Source organism: Malania oleifera, chromosome 6, assembly GCF_029873635.1.
Source record: "Malania oleifera isolate guangnan ecotype guangnan chromosome 6, ASM2987363v1, whole genome shotgun sequence".
NCBI lineage: Eukaryota > Viridiplantae > Streptophyta > Magnoliopsida > Santalales > Ximeniaceae > Malania > Malania oleifera.
The window spans coordinates 110464036-110483158 of NC_080422.1; the positions used below are offsets into that span (position 1 = coordinate 110464036).

The 19123-nt window shown below is 33.8% G+C and overlaps 1 protein-coding gene across 2 annotated transcripts; it reads left to right on the forward strand.

Annotated features, from left to right (window-relative positions):
• Positions 1-497: 497 nt before the first annotated feature.
• Positions 498-13593, forward strand: LOC131158002 (small ribosomal subunit protein eS12-like). 2 transcript variants are annotated; one of them, XM_058112539.1, is made up of 5 exons: positions 498-718; positions 9297-9339; positions 12351-12636; positions 13127-13192; positions 13333-13593. In XM_058112539.1, the coding sequence occupies exons 2-5, from the start codon at positions 9332-9334 to the stop codon at positions 13390-13392; spliced, it is 420 nt and encodes a 139-aa protein (XP_057968522.1). In that variant the 5' UTR covers positions 498-718; positions 9297-9331; the 3' UTR covers positions 13393-13593. The 2 variants fall into 2 exon arrangements, with proteins under 2 accessions (XP_057968522.1, XP_057968523.1); XM_058112540.1 differs by having other exon boundaries at positions 512-828.
• The last annotated feature ends 5530 nt before the right edge of the window (positions 13594-19123 follow it).

Consider the following 19123-nt stretch of genomic DNA (forward strand, 5'->3'; position numbering starts at 1 on the left):
TAAAAATAGTTATAATATATTGCTCATCTCACCTTGCGAAAGAAATATATTTTAACCATATTATACTTTTTCATTAAATTATTTTTTTTCTATAAAAAAAATCTATAACTATGTATTAAATTTAACGCAACAATATTTAAAGACAAATATAACTAAATAATAATAATAAAAATAGTAGTAATAATAATAATAATAAACATAAATAAATAGATATTTGACATGGTAGAAATATGGATGTATTCGAATCGAGTTGAATCGATATGGTAAAATACTCGAACTTGATTTGACTTGAAAATATCAAATTTGAAACTTAAATAGAATTTGATTAATTTCATAATTATTAAACTCGAACTTGACTCGTTCATAAAATTTAAATATGAGTTAATTAAACTAAATTAGATTATAAATTAATATTAAATATGAATATGTATAATATGTGATATATATGATATAAAATTAATAAAATTTTAAAAATACTATTATTAACTCCAAAACTTGACTCGTTAAACTCGAACTCAACTTAACGAGTAACCTTGGACTGAGTTACACCTCCAATGGTAGAAATGCGCACACAGTGCACAAAATCAAAACCCTAAACCCAAACCAGAGAGATACCAATTGAATCTCACGGTCTTACCATAGTTTTCGCCGGCGCTCGCTCATCTCCTCTCTAATCAACTCCTCCGCCGTCATTCGCTAGTCCTCGCCTTCTCGCCGAGTAAGTTTCTCTTTTTCTCTCTCCGACGGTACACGAAGAGACTCCAGAGAAGATTATACATGATAGATGTTCTGAAATGTCATCTAATCCTGACCAAATTCCTCACGCAGGTCTTCTATATTGCTTACAGTTTCAAATACGGTTCCCAATTAATGGCCATTTCAATTAGTTATTGTTTGCCAAATCATGCCCATTTCAATTAGTTTATAGTTATGGTTTGTTCGGGTTTCATTGAAGGTTCTGTTTAAGTGTTTATTGCCCTCTCGCACACAGCGCCACTATTTTTTATTTTTTATTTTATCTTATGTTGCTCTTTCGCGTAGACAGGCACCACCATTAATTTTGTTTGGGCACGAATACTGGTTTTGTTTTAGGTTTATTGTAATATTGATTTAAGGATAATCTTTCTAAAAAAAACTCTCTCTAAAAATAAATAAATAAGGGATACTCTTTTTTTGACATGAAATGGATATATACATATATCTCTGACTCATATTTATGAAATGATAAAATATGGCAAAGCCTATACCAAGAATTGGTTCACTTAGGAACTGGTTTTGTTTTAGGTTTATTATAATATTGATTCGACATTCTGTTTTGTTGGATGTTTTTTTGGTTATGCTTTTCTTGTTCTGCTTGCTGGTATGAGATTTAAGCTGATTTCCAGTTGAATTAAGCAGTTTTAAGATTGAATTAGTTAGAAAGAACCTTTAACTTGGAGTTTAATTTTGTATATCTGAAGGGTTGGTATTTAACACACACTCTCATAAGACCCCTTACGTTGGTCTTTTTGTGGTGGTCATATCAATTGGAGTTAATTGTGTTACAAATCTTTAGATTCTATCAAGTTTTAGGCATTTAGGGGTGAGGGCCTCAGGGCAAGTAGATTTGTAAATGCTCAGTGTGAAATGCATGGCTAACCCAATAACGAAAGTTTCGTGTTTGTATTCTTAAGTTGATTCCCTACTCCCTAGATGTTTGGTTGCCCTCCCTTGAGGTCGAAGCTTGCTGATGCTCAGTGCTATTTTGGATGTAGTTTCACTATCAAAGTCTTTTTGAATACAAATTTTATAATCACAAGCTGTGGATGATAGGAAGTGAAAAATATTGCTACTTCCTCTTGGAATAACAAAAAAATAGTGAATACTTACTGGTTCTGACATTAGGGACTCTATGTTTGTAGTTGGGTAGAGAATGTTACATTGTGTGTTTGAAATCAATATGTATGACTTGGTCACTCTAGAGTCTAGAGGAATGTTAGTACATCCACATGCTCACTATGAACTCCATGATCTGCTTAGGGTTTCAAGAATTGCTAGTCTGCACAAGTGAGACGGTTATGACTAATTTGAGAGTGCTGGCCTACTGGCTGGCGTGCAAACACATAAATTAAATTATGGGCTGCTAGTGAGAAATGAATGCGAGGAATTTGAGATACTTCTAAATGATGTTTGGAGCTAGCAATTTCAGGAATTGCATGCTTTTGTTGCTTTCATAAACCTTGCCTAGTGATATACCTGTAATAAAGTGGGGAAGAACTAAATTGAAGGAATAAAAAAAGGGAATAATTCAGTTGTATCACCAATTAGTATGTGGATATAAGCATTGGTCTTGTGAGACCTTTGTCTTAATAATAATAATAATAATAATAATAATAATAATAATTTAATAATAATAGTTGCAGTAGTAGTAGCAGCAGCATAGCTGTAGTGGTAGTAGCAGCAGCAGCAGCAGCAGTAGTAGTACTTTTAAAAAACAGTGTGTTAGAATTACAGTGTCTCTCTAAATGCTGACAAGATTTAGGCTGCAAAGAAGAAGGACAAATGAAGAATGCTTAGCCTAGAAGAAGACAGTTAAATAACCACCTAGAATACTTTTGGAGGTAGGATTATGAATTTTGAATGACCTAGGTAATGGTTGAAAGTAGGTTTGGGGCTGCTTATAAATAGTGAGACACGGTAAAGTATTCAAACCAATTCAACTCTAATGTGCCATATAGGTGATAGAGGCCCCATTCCCAAATATAGTAATCAGCAAGTGGTTTCTGTTATCAACACGGAATTCCATAATCCATTATTGGTCTATAGTTTTCTTGGGGACCCCCAAAGGGAGCAGAGTGTGAGCTTCTTAAGGAGGTTGTAGGGCTTTAGTGCATTGTAGCAGCTTTTTCATTATCTAGATGCATGGAAAAATATGCTGTATTTTTTCCTTAAATCATGTATTTAAATAAACTTTGCACACTGAGGATTGCAGGGATGGAGTGATGGTGGAGGGGCTTGATTGGAAACCTGTTGGAGAGGAGACTGGTAATTGGTTAGAAAGATCGTTCGACACAGAGGAGATCAGAAGAGCTGTGCTTGATATGAATAGGAAAAAGCACCGGGACCAGGCAGTTTCACTATAGCTTTTTTCTAGGATAGCTGGAAAGTGTCGAAGACGATGTGATGGAATTTTTGGGGGAATTCCATGGAATGGAGTAGTGTGTGAGAGCAGCATTAACTTGTTAGGATTCCCAAATCAATTGCGATTTCTAATTAATATGATTCCAAAATCAAGTAGGATTCTATTTAATATTAGGATTTTTTAATGTTGTTAGGATTCCTGAATCAATTGGGATTTCTAAGTAATGTGTCACGATTCCAAAATCAATTGGGATTCTATTTAATGTCAGGATTATTTAATGTTTGCTAGGATTCCCAAATCAATTAGGATTCAAGGGGATATTTTACAGTCCCAATAGGAGTAAGTTTCTCTACCCTCTATATATGTAACCCCTATGGGGCTTTTGGCATGCAGTCAATGAAGTGATAACATAATTCATAGCTTTTGGCTAATTTAGAGGCAGATCCCTTTGAAGTGATCAAACCCTATTTATCTTATTATTTCCATTCTTTAAATTTCACCTATTTCTCTATGATAAGACCCTAGGGTCATAACTCGACTTTCATCACACTCGTTTCATAGGAAGGTGAAATATTTTAGGCTGATAAGTCTAGTTACCAGCATCTAAAAGTTCATCACCAAGTTCTTGTTGAGGAGATTCAAGGTGGTGTTGGGGGAAACCATTTCTTTTGTCTATGATACAAATTTTAGATGTCGTCTTGGTGGCAAATGAGGTGGTTGAGGACATAAAAAGGAGAGGTAAAATGGATATTATTTTTAAATTGGACTTTGAGAAAACTTATGACATGGTCAAATGGGGTTTTTGGGACAAGATGTTGGTTAAAAACGGTTGGGGCCTTTATAGCATACGTGGATTAGAGGATGCTTTAGTTAGCGTTGTCACAGCCAGCCTGATGATCAGTTTGGGGTTTCTAGGGGTTTAAGATAAGGGGATCTGTTATCTCCTTGTGCACATTGGTGGTGGATGGTTTGAGTAGGCTTGTGCCTTATGCCCAAGGTCTAGGTTTGATTAGGAGCCTAGGTGGTAGGGAGGAGGTGGAGGTGTCTCCTTTGCAATTTGGGGGTGACATTATTTTTTTGGAAAACAATATTGAGAAATTTTGTAAGGTCCTTACCTTGCTTAGCATTTTTGTGAAAAATTTGGAGTTGAACATAAATTTGGCTAATAGTGGCTTAGCAAGAATTAATTTGAGTTATAAGGAGAGAGGATTTTAGATCTCTAACAGGGTGTGATATGGTTGGATGTCCCATCTCTTATATTGGCCTTCATCTTGGGGGTAAACCGTTGTTAGTTGCTATTTGGGACCTGACGATTAAAAGGGTAGGGAAAAGATTAGATGGATGGAAGACGGTTCATCTCTCTTTGGAAGGTAGGATTACTCTCATTAGTGCTTCCCTTTCAAATATTCCCATTTATTTTTTATATTTATTAAAATTCCCATAAAAGTAGCTAGGCACTTGGAGAAGTTTGTGAGAGATTTCTTGTGGTCCCGAATTATTTTTTTTTGGGGGGGGGGGGTGGTGGTGGAGGGCAGCAGTGAGTTAGTTGGGAGGTGGTCAGGAAGCCAAAATTAGAGGAAGGGGGGGAGGGAGATAAGGGCTTAGTAATGTGGTGTCTAAGAACAACATCTTCTTAATAGACAAATTGTTATGGAGATTCCCTTTAGGGTATAATTCCTTATGGCACAAGGTAATTAAGAGCAAGTATGGTTTTCATAGGAATGAGTGGGACACTAGGAGTAGTAGCATTGCTACTTATGCGAGCCCTTGGAAACTTGTTTCATACGTCTTAGGTTATTTTTTCCCCCATTCATTTAATTGTTGGTACTTGCCTATTGAGTGTTCTGAATTCTTCCAATCCTAACAAGAGGGGGATGCTAGGCTTTGGGTTGGGGAACTCTTCGGGCCTTCAAGGTCTTTTTCATCAAGTCTTTTCTTCTCTAAACCCTAGTTCATTCCTCTTGGATAAGTCGTGTGGAAGGCTAAAGTTCTTTTTGAGATTCAAGCTCCCATTTGGACTTTGTTTCTCAATAGGATTAACACAAATGATTTGCTTCTAGCTAGGAGGCCTCACAAGGCTCCTAGGTAGATGCAATGCATGATGTGTCACGAGGTGAACAAGACTAATTCTCATTTATTATTGCATTCTGATATGGTGATTTTTTTTGTGAAACAATGTGTTCTCCCGTATTGGTGAGGTTTGGGTGGCATTGCAGAATGTTCATGAATTTATTGGAAGGAATATAAGAAGGGGAAGTTTTTATAATTGAGCTGTTTTTTCTACTTTGTGGACATTTTAGCGTGGAGGGAATGCTAGAATTTTTACAGATGAGAAGAATCCCCAAATTTGATGCAAGAGAGTTAAATTTTTGGCTTCCTTTTGAGCCCACTCATTTGTGGGATTTTTGAGGGTCTCTCACTGTCCAAAATCCATAGGGACTTGAAGGGAGCAAGAGCATTTATGTAAATATATATATTTTTAACTGTTTATGTTCTGTTCTCTTGGAGGACAATTTATTTTTGGGGAAAATAGACTTACACCCCTAAACTTTATCATTCATTACAAATGCTCCCTTAAAATTTTAAAAACGACACTTGCATCCCTTAAACTATTAAAGGGGGCAATGGAGTTAACATCCGTTAACTACAATATTAAAAATACTACCCTTTAATTTTCATTTTCACTTCGTCTAACTTGGTAGCAACTTATAAACAGTAAGAATCAAACAACGTTTTTGTGCCTTCACATGCTTACCAAAATATTTCTTCGCTTCAATGCCACTTCATTGCATGCTTTAGAAAAGGGTCTCAATTTTTTCTAAAAAAAATTTACGGTTTTTGAAACCTTAACACCAAGGATGCTCTCCTCATTGCGGAGTAAAAGTTCAAGAGAAAGTAATCTTATGGTTGGAAAACACTTGTAAGGTATTGAAAGTAAAATATATGATTTTAAAACTTATGACCAAATGTTATTAATTATGATACTTTTAATAAAACATCTGTTGTGAAGTTTCATGTATCATTTATAAACACTATGTCTAAAACTCATTAATAAAATTTAATAAACAATAAAAAATATTTCTTTTTATTAAGCTTAAATTATTTATTATATTAAGTTTTTTGGGTAATAAAATTACTTCTAATATATATATATTATGTGAATAGGTTAAGATTGCAATAAATAGTATATGCTATTTTATTAAATATACTGTACAATGCATGCAATATTGCAGATATAGTATATTTTTATTTTATAGAATTAATTATTCAATTCCTAGAAATTTTATCTTTTTTCTTATTCGTACAATTCAATTAATTTTTCTATGTTTAACATCTTATTTATTTATTTTTTCATTTTTGCAAAAAATATTTTTTGTCTTTTTTAGCCCTTGGGGCATCTTTGCCATACTCATATAGTAAAATTTATTAACAATAATTTTCCTTAGACTTATAAGGGTAATTTTGTCTAAAAAAAACTACTAACCATTTGCGTGGTTAAATTACAATAATTCTGTAGATTTAACATTGTTTGTTAATAGAAGCGGTCTTTGCAACTATGGTTTTGAAACCCGGACTGGCGATCAACGTAGTGAAGGTATTGGGTCGGTCTAACTGGTTGTATATATAAAGAACCCTTATATTTATGTATAAAGTTTACAATAATAATATTACATTCATTAAAAATATTATTGTAAATATATTGATCATAAGCATTTATTAATTAATTATAATAAGACAATTAATAAAAATAATTTAGATTATATTTATACTTTTTTAGTTTTTTTAAATAGTAAAATATATTTTAAACTCACTGTAATTATTTTTTATAATTAACCAAACAAATATTAGAAGGCAAAGAAGAGTATGATTTTAGTTTCTATTTATTAAAGAGTGAAACAATTAAAAATATATTTAATGTATGAGCACTACTTAGTTGGGAATATTTATTTTTTGCGTGAAGAAAGGTGCAACAGCAAAGCTTGGCCAGGTGGTACTGGATGGGTAGTTTCCAGCCTAGCATCCCAGGTTCAAGTCTTTTGGTGACCGGCCGAACCCGGAAAGGGGTTCGGAGGGTTATATTAAATAAATCTCTGATACCAAATAAATACATAACGGAAGATCTCCATAACAACTACCAGAGTACTAAAAAAATCATCCTTTATTACAATAAAAATCTTAGTATCACAATAAAGTTCTGAACTCATCAAAAACATAAATAAAATAATAAAAAATCTAAACAAGGACCTTCTACCCCACCAACGCTTCCATTGCGCACTCTGATTACTGTTTTACTCCACCGGGCATCTGAAAAATAATTGATCATGATGGGGTGAGACATCTCTCTGTAAGAAGAAGTAAATTGTTATTAGTGTGTGTGCATCATATATAAATAACATTTAATCCTGTGGGTCATGTTTACATATAAAACAATATAACTATCTTCTCATTTCTCGGGTCATGTTTAGGTAAAAAGCAATATAACGACCTTCTCATTTCACTGCCAACGTTATGTTCCAATTTATAGGATAGACAATAAACGAACTCCTCATTTCCTGCCAACGTTATATTGTAATCCCTTTACAACATTTCTCATAAAATTAGTATATCATCAAACATAATCTCTTAGATATGTCATAAATTACAACTCCATATAATCTTACTATAAGTATACCATGAGATCCCAACAGGTTTAATTTATACAATAAAATGAATTAATCTCATGCTACACATTTTAAACAATAATTCATACTTTAATTAATCTCATATACTCAGATTAAAATCAACATAATATTCATATAATTATATTCTTCAATTTAAACGGTTGATCTTTGAAAACAGCTGACATAATTTATTCCCCTTATCTTATCCCATGAGTGGTGCCTACGATGCCCAAACTACGAAATCTCCTCGATTAACGTTGGTGGCTGAAACTGGAACCTAAGGGTATTTTCTGTTCTTCAACTGGCGCATGATTCGCCGAAAAAATTGACAAGAGAGAGAGAGAGAGTTGGATGGAGGAGAGAGAGACGAAGAGAGAGAGAGAGAGAGAGAGTAGAATGGCGTGGGGGGGGATGAGTTGAAATTGGATTTCAATTGAAATCCTGAAGCATCCAGCGGCTTCAGGATTTATATATATATATATATATATTATATTAATTAATTAATTATAATTAAATTAATTAATTTTTTTTCGAGGATCATAACCCTAATTAAGTATAATTATTTTTGGGGTCGTTACACTTTCTGCCTGCTACTCAATGCATTTGTTCATTTTTATCTATTTATTTGTTTATTTTTTTTGTGAAGAAGCGTTAATGTTGTATGGGCAGGTTGACCCGCCGTTGACTCTGGTTCAGGTCGGTTCATATCAGTTCTGGCCAAGTTGACCGGGTCAGTACCAGTTTGATAAAAATATGGTTTCTGTATGCTGATCAGACCAATGGGATTACTGGATCTGGTCGAACCCAGTCAGACAGGCTGGTCCGGTCTGAGTTACCATGTTTGCAACCATAAAGATAGCTTGAAAGGGGGGGGGGGTGTAAGTGTCACTTTTAGGAGTGCAAGAGGGCATTTAGTATATGGTATAGTGTAGGAGGTTTAAGTGTATTTTCCTCAATTTTTTTTTTGTCAATAACAAATGTAAAATTTATTGCCTTTATAAAATAATTATTAAGTTGAACTAAATAATCCAAAATGCACTAAAACTCTTTGTAAGAAGAGTTAATAGCTCAAAACATGTAAATATACCAATGTACATGAGATTGTGTGTGCTTGGAAAAAATTCACGGCTGTTACACCCTCTTCCTATTATATAACAATCGCTACTCCCGTTTCTAGTTACATCCATTGCTGTTATTTTATGCTGCCTGCTACAGCTATTTAAAACCATGCTCTATTTGCATGGTGCTTCATGTGAAGTTGGTGTTACCTTGATGTTCATTGTTTGCTCACCATATAACAGCATAAGCCTTTGGAAGCAACTTGGTTGGCCAACATGATCCTTTGTGTGGTTTAAAGTCACAAGTTTATTTTGCTTATCAATTGTCTAATGTTGATCTTGCAACTTTTCTTGTCCATACAAAGCGTAAGGAATTGGGTGTGTTTGTTGAAGTTTCACTTAGCTTTAATGTTTCACACAATCTGATTGTTGTTGCTGTTTTGTTTCTTGCATCAGGGAAGAGATTTTTACTCTGAAAATTAATCAGAAAAATGTCTGGGTACGTGGTCATTTTGTTATTTCAGTTGTTTAGTGTTATTTGATTTCCGTGGTTGCACAAAAAAAAAAAATGCTGCCGGAGAGGTTTCAGCTTTAGCTAGTCTATTGTTTTTCCCAGTTTATTGATTTGGAGCTTTTAAGAATTGTAATTTCGCTTGTATGTTTTCTGTAGTTTTATAGAGTTGAAAAAATTGCATGTGTTTATATGTATATTTTCTTCCTTTTCTTTAATTTTTCTGTTTGTAAGCATGTTTGATGTCAGTAAAATATCAAAACAAGTGTACTATCAAAATAAAAATAAAATAAAATAAATCACACAAGTGAGTGACCAGTGCTCATGTATTTTCCTCTTGATCAAAGTAGTTAATTTGTGTCTTCACAAAGGCTTCTTGTAAAAGATGTACTTTAGAAACAAGGGATTGCTATTCACTTATGTGGAGTTTTCTTTTTAAGAAGTTGAAATACAAGTTTGCCTTTATGTATACTTGGACAAACTGGCACTGGAATCATATTGTGGGGATGTCCAAGTGTGATTCTGATCGTAAGCTTGTGTGGTTGTAAAAGATGTTTGTTACCAGGGCGTTGATGTTTCTTTTCCCCTTGAAGAATTCTAGTGTTGTGCTACATTTTATAGGAATGTTTTGATTGCATTGTTTGCATCCCTTTGTCTCCGCCTTCACTCCCACTACATCCTGCGCCTCTGCCCAAAAATCAACATTTACCATTTCGGGGTTAGAGGTATGAACTCATTTGCTTGAAGTCGTGGTAATTATGAGCAGCAGGTGTTTCTCATCAGCAAGTTGAAAATCTTTTTGGTGTTCCAAGTTTCAGCATTGTGTTATTTAAAAAGTAGGCTTCTTTTATGCACAGAATTATTTCTTCCTTTCTTTTTTACTGTTTAACTTGTTATCAATACAATTTCGATTCCATGATGAAGATCATAATTCCTATGATGAAGATCCTAATTTTCTATTTGTTAATTCATGTTGAGGTGAGGTTCCTTCATAAGTAGGGCTGTAATTGGTTCTATTTGGTTCGGTTACTAGCAAAACTGACAATCGAACAGAATTTCTCGGTTTTAAAGTATTATAAACCAAAACTGAACCGTAAATCGTCGGTTAATTAAAAACCAAACTGCCTATTTTCTGGTTCAGTTTGGTTAATTCAGTTTTTAATTTTTTTTTTAAACTAATAATGCATAAATTAGACACCCATGGAATCTGCAGGGCGAGGCCAAGCTTTTATGTCTTATATGGGCCACACACTTAGCATTTTAGGTCCATTGTGTTGCTTGAATGAGAGAGATGTAATGGTATTTGTAGGAAGGAAAATGTATTCCCTTCCTAGTTTCAACCGATGTGGGATAGAGTGTGGCAGTCGGGCAGCCGCAGCACTAAGCATATTCCATTGTAAAGGTTCTTGGTCTTGGGCAATTGCATGTGGCAGCATTCATTGTACTGTGGTCCTGGGAGTGTGAAGACAAATAAATGTAAACTCATCCCACATTGAAAAGTTAAAACATGGAGGAGCCTCCCCACTTGTATAAAACACTTTTCCCATTCTAATAACTTATTACTATTATTTTGACTTCTGATTTATAAAGAATTAAAAAAAAAAAAAAAAAAAAAACGGAATAAAGAATTTTTATATTTATAGGGTGGAATCACAAATTATAATTAAATGATTAAATATTTATAAATATAATTATACAATTTTAATAGTAATATTATAAAAAAATAATATGTATAATTATTTTTATAGTAATATTATAAAAAATTAATATGTATAATTATTTTTTGGTTTTTCTATTTTTCGGTTCGGTTCTCAATTAGAAACCGAAACCAAAATCAAAACAGAATTTTTTTATTTTTAAACACCGAAACCGAGAACTGAAAAACCGAACCGGAGAGGATTTCATTCCGGTTTAAAAGTTGTACACCCCTATTGGGAAGGTAGATTGCCTATTGCTACTTTTTTAGTGGAACTCATTATAGTTGCACCAAGACCCTTAATCCTAGTTCATACCAAAATCCTGTGCAGAGCCTATCACAGTGCTGCTTCCACAATGCACCCTCTTGCTTCTTTTACTATTCTCATCTCTCTTCTCTACTCTAGATGTGTGCAAAATTGGAAGCTAAATTGGATGGAAAATGCTGTGTTTTCTTTGGAGCCAAGTGGGTGCAAAATCTACCTGAACTCGAATAAATCAAGAACAGTAATTCAAGATTCAAGAGTTCTGAACAATTTTCAGCATTTTTTAGTTGAAAAATGAATTTTTTATTTTTTGTGTTAATAATAAATTTTCTTGGAAGCTGCTTCGAGCTTGACAATTTACAAGAAATGGGGGAAATCTTTGGCAACAGATCTTTTCCATGTAAAACAGTAGCTGAATTTATTAGTCAAATATTAGTAACCTGTTCTTGGACAAAAAACCTGTGGGATTTGGCTCGTTCTCTGATTGTCTGACATTGGGCTGCAGCTTGGATTTTGGAGAATGAGCTTTGAGTGTTTTTTTTTTGGCTCTTGGAGGCGGGATTCCATACATGTGCAGAAAAGAAAATATCTTTGGCTTTAATCGTTTCTCACCTTTTTTTGGGATGCATGGAGGGAGAAGCCTGTGAAGTAAAAAGATATGCCACTTTCACTCCTCAAATATAGATGATTAATTAGAAAACTATGAGGAAAGTAATTAATGGAGTAAAAACTTGATGGCAAATGCCTATGTAGGTATCTCATGGCTATAAGTTATCTACTTGGCATATTTTAAAAGACATAAGCGATGTATGTTCTTTTTCCATTCATTACTGATATGGTTGTCATATAAGAGATTGATCTGAAACAATTTGCTAACTTCAAGGTCTTAATGTCAAAATTGAAAAGTTTGGTCTGATGTTAAACTAGTCCATACTATATAGGTCTAAACTGTAATTTTCTATTTCTTGAATTTCTGTCGAAGGTAGAAAACTTTAGGCTGTATACATATTGCTTACCTTTGATCTTTTGCTATTACAGTGAAGAAGGTGTAGTTGCAACTGAGACGTCTCCAGTTATGGGCGAGACCATGGACCTCATGACAGCCTTGCAGCTTGTGCTGAGGAAATCACTGGCTCATGACATGCTTGTTCGAGGGCTTCATGAAGCTGCCAAACTGATCGAGAAGCATACTGCGCAGCTGTGTGTACTGGCAGAGGACTGCAACCAGCCAGACTATGTCAAACTAGTCAAAGCACTTTGTGCAGATCATAATGTCCACTTGATGACAGTGTCTAGCGCTAAAACCCTTGGCGAGTGGGCTGGTGTAAGTGAATAAAATTAATTGTTGATTTCAAGCTGCCATTCATTCTTATAATATGGTGATTGAATCAATTAAAAAAAAGGAGACATCTTGATTGAAATTTTCTTTCCTTTTTGCATTTGAGAGTTGTGTTACTTTCTTTGTGTTTTCTGCCTGTGGTTAAAAAATTCAACTAGTTATGGAAGCTAGGAGGTGCAGTCAAACTTTAAATTTTTTTGCATCTTCATGCTTTAAAAAATGTATTAGTTTATTGGAAGACCGTTTTGCATGTATACTGCAAAGTTTATGGGGAATGCAGTGAAATGGATTTGTCTTTTTTCCCCATTTATATGCATGCTTTTCCCCATTTGCCGTACCATTGATTAATAGTTTGGGTGTGATTGTCCTTGGTACACCCCTTTACATGTTCCCATGGAAATTTTTATGCCTGAATCATTGTGGGGAAGTTGATGATAATCTTTTTGATGGTTCCCTTTTGCTCCATAACATGCAGTTATGTAAAATTGATTCTGAAGGCAATGCAAGAAAGGTGGTTGGCTGTTCTTGTGTTGTTGTGAAGGTACACCCTTTTTTGCCCTATGCTATTTTGTCCTCCATAAAAGTAAACTTACCACCATGGCTTTGGATTGTTTACCAGTGGAATTTGAGCCATCTAACACTTTTCTGATCTACCAAATTCATGATCTGATTCACTTGCAGGATTTTGGTGAAGAAACTGAGGCGCTTCATGTGGTTCAGGATTACATCAAGTCCTGTTAAGGAGGCAATTGCGGGAGGATGTTTCCCTTTTTTTTTTTTTTCCTTCTCTTTCATCTTGACTTCGAGGGAGCGTTTCTCTTGGTAGTTTTGAGGCTTTTCTTCTTCCATTGTTCATGATATATGATATCGCAAAAAAGGCCGAGTAGCTCATTCTATTCTTCTTACCATTAATGGAAACGCTTGCTTGCCTATGTTTGCATACCTCTAGCACCCATCATTCATTGTGTTGTATGACAATAAGTGATGTTTGGACAAGTCTAAGGCACTCAAAACAGTTTCGTGCATATGTGGGCTATTCTGTCAAATGAGGAATTTTCTTTTCCTCGTCAATCGGCCAAAATTTCCTCATTTAGATTCATGATCGCCCAAATCATTGTGACTTCACTTTTCCCAAAGCAGGTTTTTTTTTTTTAAAAATTTATTTATTTTTTTTAGAAAAAGAGGACGACACCTCCTAATTTTATTAGAAAATCCCTCACTTATGATGGAGGAAAACTCTGATTACAATTTTGAGATTTTGGGACAATAAAAACAAAATTCCAAGATCCTAAAACTAACTTAACCAACATAAACCAAACCAAAAAATCAAACACCAGCAATCAAAAAATTAAGAAACTAAATCACTAAAAGTGTAAGAACAAAAAACATTATGAGCGCAAAGAAAGAAAATTTAACAAGTCCAATCGAATCATTCCCTTGACTTGCTGAGGAAGATCATCTTGGCAACTATATGATCGAGAAAAACGAGATTCACCTGTTTGACAAAGAAATCTGCACTTTTATTCGCCTTCCTGTAAACATGTTCCACTTTGAACTGTATGTCTTTTAATACTAGCATAAGTTCTTCCCACAATTTCCATAAGTTCCAAACCGAGCACTTCTCAGAATTTTTCCCAAAACCGTTGTATCAATAAACCTCCCCAAAACCATATTGGTTTAATGCAAAAACAGTTGCCACTACAATTAAGTTTTTTGTTACTCATTCAAGTGCATTAACATGTGGCAGCCCCATTAACATTTGTCCTAGGGACGGATTGAAGGATTGGGCAAGTTCTTATCCAATGCCCTTTGTATGCGATTCTTTGAACATTATGCAGTTGGAGGTGGTAGGGTTCCAAGAAGCATGAGAGACAACTTTGCTCTTGATATTCAATGGTTGATACCTGTTAGTGCTGAGTCTATAGTAGGTCTTCTAGATGATCTTCTAATGCTCTTATGCAGAATTATGATACAATCAGGGTGATGCTCATGGAAAAAACAATTCTGTATGGAGGATGATTAAGCTTGTGCAAATCTGACTTGTCTCAAACTTGCTAGCTACTGGAACTCATGCAAATATTGTTTGGCTATAGTGACAGTAGGGTGTGGTCCCTAATCACTACTTCACTAGACATCTTGACGAAAAGCAAGGCCCCCATGTTCACATGCATGTATATTAACGGTTTCAGTCTTGATTAAATCCTGATAAGATAATGCCCGTTCTGGCTCACTGGTCTCACAATTTTGTCTTGTAAAAAGCATCCCATCTAGTTGAGGTCTAAACCATCTCAAATCGTGCTAGTACATGTACCGTGTGGGATCATAACACATGGACAAAAACAATTTAAGAGCATGGCTCGGTCTCATTGCTAACATGGTGGTTCGGACTGCTAGAAATTTTCTCGAGACCCTTCAAATAGATAGATCATTTTGAAAAAAAAATACAAATTGTGTTTGAATTTGCAATCCTGACTTTTCCAAGAAGAAAGAGTGCCTTTACTGTCATGGTACTTTCTTTGTTGTTTAAACACCTGCGAGGGAAACAATTCTGATAGCCCAAAAACGAGTGGCTGGCTGGCAAGCCTCACAAGAAAAGTTTATGGCTTTATGGAACCACAGGCTGGTTTGCTGCTCTTGCTGGACGTGGGCCAAGAGTTTCACCAGTGATCCAAATCACTCCCTGGTGGGCCTTGATGCTTTGATGTGGTCCATCAAACTCAGCGTCTTGATGGGCCATTTGGTGGGCCATGGGCTTTGAAAATGTCAAAAGAATGTGGGCCATGAAACATACGACCACCCATTTGTGGTTCTCACAGCCACAAGATTTCTCTGTCAGCAACCACTTTGAATGACCCTTTGCTTTTCCAACCATCACACTCTCTTTAAGAGGAGCTTTGGCTATTTTTCTCCATTAAATAGACTTACAGCCACAAAATTATGTTGTTATATGATTTTTTCTTTTTTCGGGAGAAGGTAAGATAATATATTAGCTCGAGGTGGGAACACGATAAGAAGGCTAAAAGAAATTATCGAACTTTTTTAGATTAGATCGACGATTCCAAACATAAGAAAGAATTGCTGTGTGTCTCTAATTATAAAAGAAGAATTTCTTTCGTAATGTGAAAAAGTTTGGGATGCTTGATAGCTTTGAGAGTGTTTCGACAATTTTCTTTTCAAAGATCATATTTGAAAAAAATAGATGAACCTTTAAAGAGTGATGATAGAAAAGACAAATAACAATGTTTTTTCTTTTTTGAAAAATTATGAGAATGTATGACCGATCTCCCTCGTAATTGTCCACCTACTCTACAGTGTGATGATAATGGCATAGAAATATCAAATTAAAGAACCATATCGATATCTAGTTTTTGGAGAGTAAGATATCGATATCTAATAAATATAACAAAAATTATGTAACAAGAAAGATTTTGTTATCTAAGAAAATTTGAATTTTAGATGACTCCCTCAACACAAAAGGATTATAATGACGATTGTAATTTTTTTAATGGTTAGAACTTTAAACTTTTGTGAGTTATCTCCTTTTGTGTAGCTCAAGCTTAGTAAGCTTTTAATGAACCTGCCTCCCAAAAAATAGAATGGGATATAACCATCCTAAAATTGGGAAATACATGTGACACCGTCCACGATCTAAACTGACAGAGAAACATTATATTTCCAAAAATCTTTAGGCCCTGTTTGGAACTTGGAAAATCTAAAAAAAAAGAAAGGAAAATATGAAGGAATCCACTTTTTCATGTTTGGTTATCAAGGAAAGTAAGAAAGAAAATAAAAAAAAAATAAACTAAATCAATTTACACACAATTTATATTTGATTTTTCTTAATTTTTAACCATATTAAAATAAAATTTTATTTTTAGTAATATTTAATATAGAGAAAAAATATAGTAAAAAATGCTTATTTTCCTTTCCATTTATTTTCTTAGTCAAAATTCTCGATCCAAGCAGACTCTTCTATGTCAAGAATCATAGCGTTGAATGACATTTTAAATTCCACAAACTAATGCCACGCTGTGTAGAGAAGACTTTGTCAATTCTCGATATGCTGAATTTTTTTTTTTGGGTTTAAATGTTTTGGTTTGGTGAGAAGGAATTGAGCCCAAGTCCTAACCCTCATTTTGGGGAGAGCTGGTAAAAGCTGCGTGCAAATCTCTTGCCTGCAAATTGGGTCCAAATTAAATTCTCACTCACACAATAGAAAAGTTTGATTGAATTAAACATCTTCATAGATAGAAGTAGACAATGCCCTAATCTCTCTCGAACTGAATTTCAACCCTTCAACTCCTAATTGAATTAGGGTTTTAATTAAGAGCAATCACCACCTTCGAACACATCTATAAATGAAAATTTCATCTCCGAATTGAGGTACACATTTTCTAACCAGTCTCTTTTATTTCGCCCTTTTGTACTTTGTTCATGTCTATATGTACATATATAATGCTCAAGCCCTATCGAATCCAACTAATTTATCAGCTGTATTTTGCCTATCCTCTCTCGTTTACATCTTCCTAACCCGAGCTCTCCGATTTTTCTCAATAAGCAGGATTTCGAGTTTTTGGGATCAGCAATTAGTGTCATTGCAATGCATGCAATGTGTTGTACCACTCCTTGTCCGAGTAAAGGTAGGTCATTAAATTTTTTTGAGTTCACGATATGAGTAATGGTTAGAATGTATGTAAATTAGTTGAGTATTCAAACGGTGTTCGACGCCATCGTTTAGGGATTGAAAAATAAGCGTAAATTATTAGGAAGAAAATGGCAAGAAAAGAAAAGAAAAGAAATTTTGAAGGAAAGGAAATGGTCTGCAACAAATTTTCCATTTCAAACCTCCATGCAGCATGGCTTATGGCTAGCTCATCTGCTGAGCCATTAATTAGAAAAATGAGATTTAAAATGCTAATCTACATAATTAATATGTAATTATCACATGGGATTCTTTCCTAATTAACAAATCAAGCTGCTTATTATTAATTTTTTTTAGGGTTAAAATAAGAAAAAAAAAAAGATAAAGCATGGAACCCGTGGTTGGTTGATCCATTGCATATATATTCTTTAAATATTCATTAGCCTAGCTCGCAATCCAATGTCACTAATAAATTTTTTAGGGCTTAGGTTGGAACTCGAAAAATATTAAAGAAAGGAAAGAAAAATACCAGAGAATTCACATTTTTATGTTTGGTTATTGAGAAAACTGAAAAAGAAAATAAAAAATATATCAAATTCATGAACAAAATTTTGATTTTTCAAATCATTAATATATGATTTTTCTTAAATTTTAGGAGTCCATTTGGATCAAAGATTTTACTTGAGAAAAGGAAATAAAAGGAAAATAAGGAAGAAACTCATTTTACATTATCTTTTCCTTCTATATGAAATACTATTAAAAATAAAAGTTTGTTTTAATTTAATTAAAAATTAGGAAAATTCAAATATTAATGATTTGTGCAATCAAATTTTTGTTCATGAATTTGATATATTTTTCATTTTTTTTCTCAGTTTCCTTGACTATCAAACATAAAAATGTGGATTCCTTGATATTTTTCTTTCCTTTCTATAATTTTTTCCGAGTCCCAAACTGGACCTAATTGTATTAAAACAAACTTTCATTTTTAATAATATTTCCTATAGAAAAAAATATAATGGAAAATGAATTTTCCGTTTATTTTCCTTTCCTTTCATTTTCCCAAATAAAGTCCTTGATCCAAACGGACCATAAGTAAGCATAGAGTTCGGATTTTTGATTTTCGGATTTTTGCAAGAATTTAGCATTCATCTGAATTTAAGTGAGTTCACATGAAATTTTTTATTGATCTTTTTCCATTTCACACAAATTCAAATTTTATTGACTGACTGGTTGTCGATTCGCCACTCGTGTAAAGACATACATGTCATGACACAAATTCAAAGGACGATGATCTCAGCATCGGATTCTAACCTTCCAAACACAAAAAAGAAACATCTCAACATAACCTCAATTGGGATTTCGTTCTTATAGATAGAAATATGTTCTCGAAAACTATTTTCAATTATATTTTTTCTTTGTCAAATACCGTTAAAAATAAAAAAAATTATCATATAAAATTAAAAATTAAGAAAATCAATATGCTTAAAATTTAATTTTTTAATTATTTTTTCTATGTATCTATACTTTTTTTGTCATTTTTTTGATAGAGGGTAGTAGGATCCAAATGATTTAAAATTAATATAATAATTGAGTCAAAAGTTTAAAAAAAATTCAAATACAACAATAAATTATTCCAAAATTCTCTCGTAAAGTGATCTTAATTAAATTCAAAATTAATTTTTTAACTCATTTATGTAGTTCTAGAATTTAAAAAAGGAGCACGTGCAGAAGCACGTGGGTCTCGCGGAGAAAACGAGGGCAACTAAATTTTAATTTGCAACCGTTCATCGCTAAACGATAAAACGGCTGCACACTGTCCAGTGGCGTCCA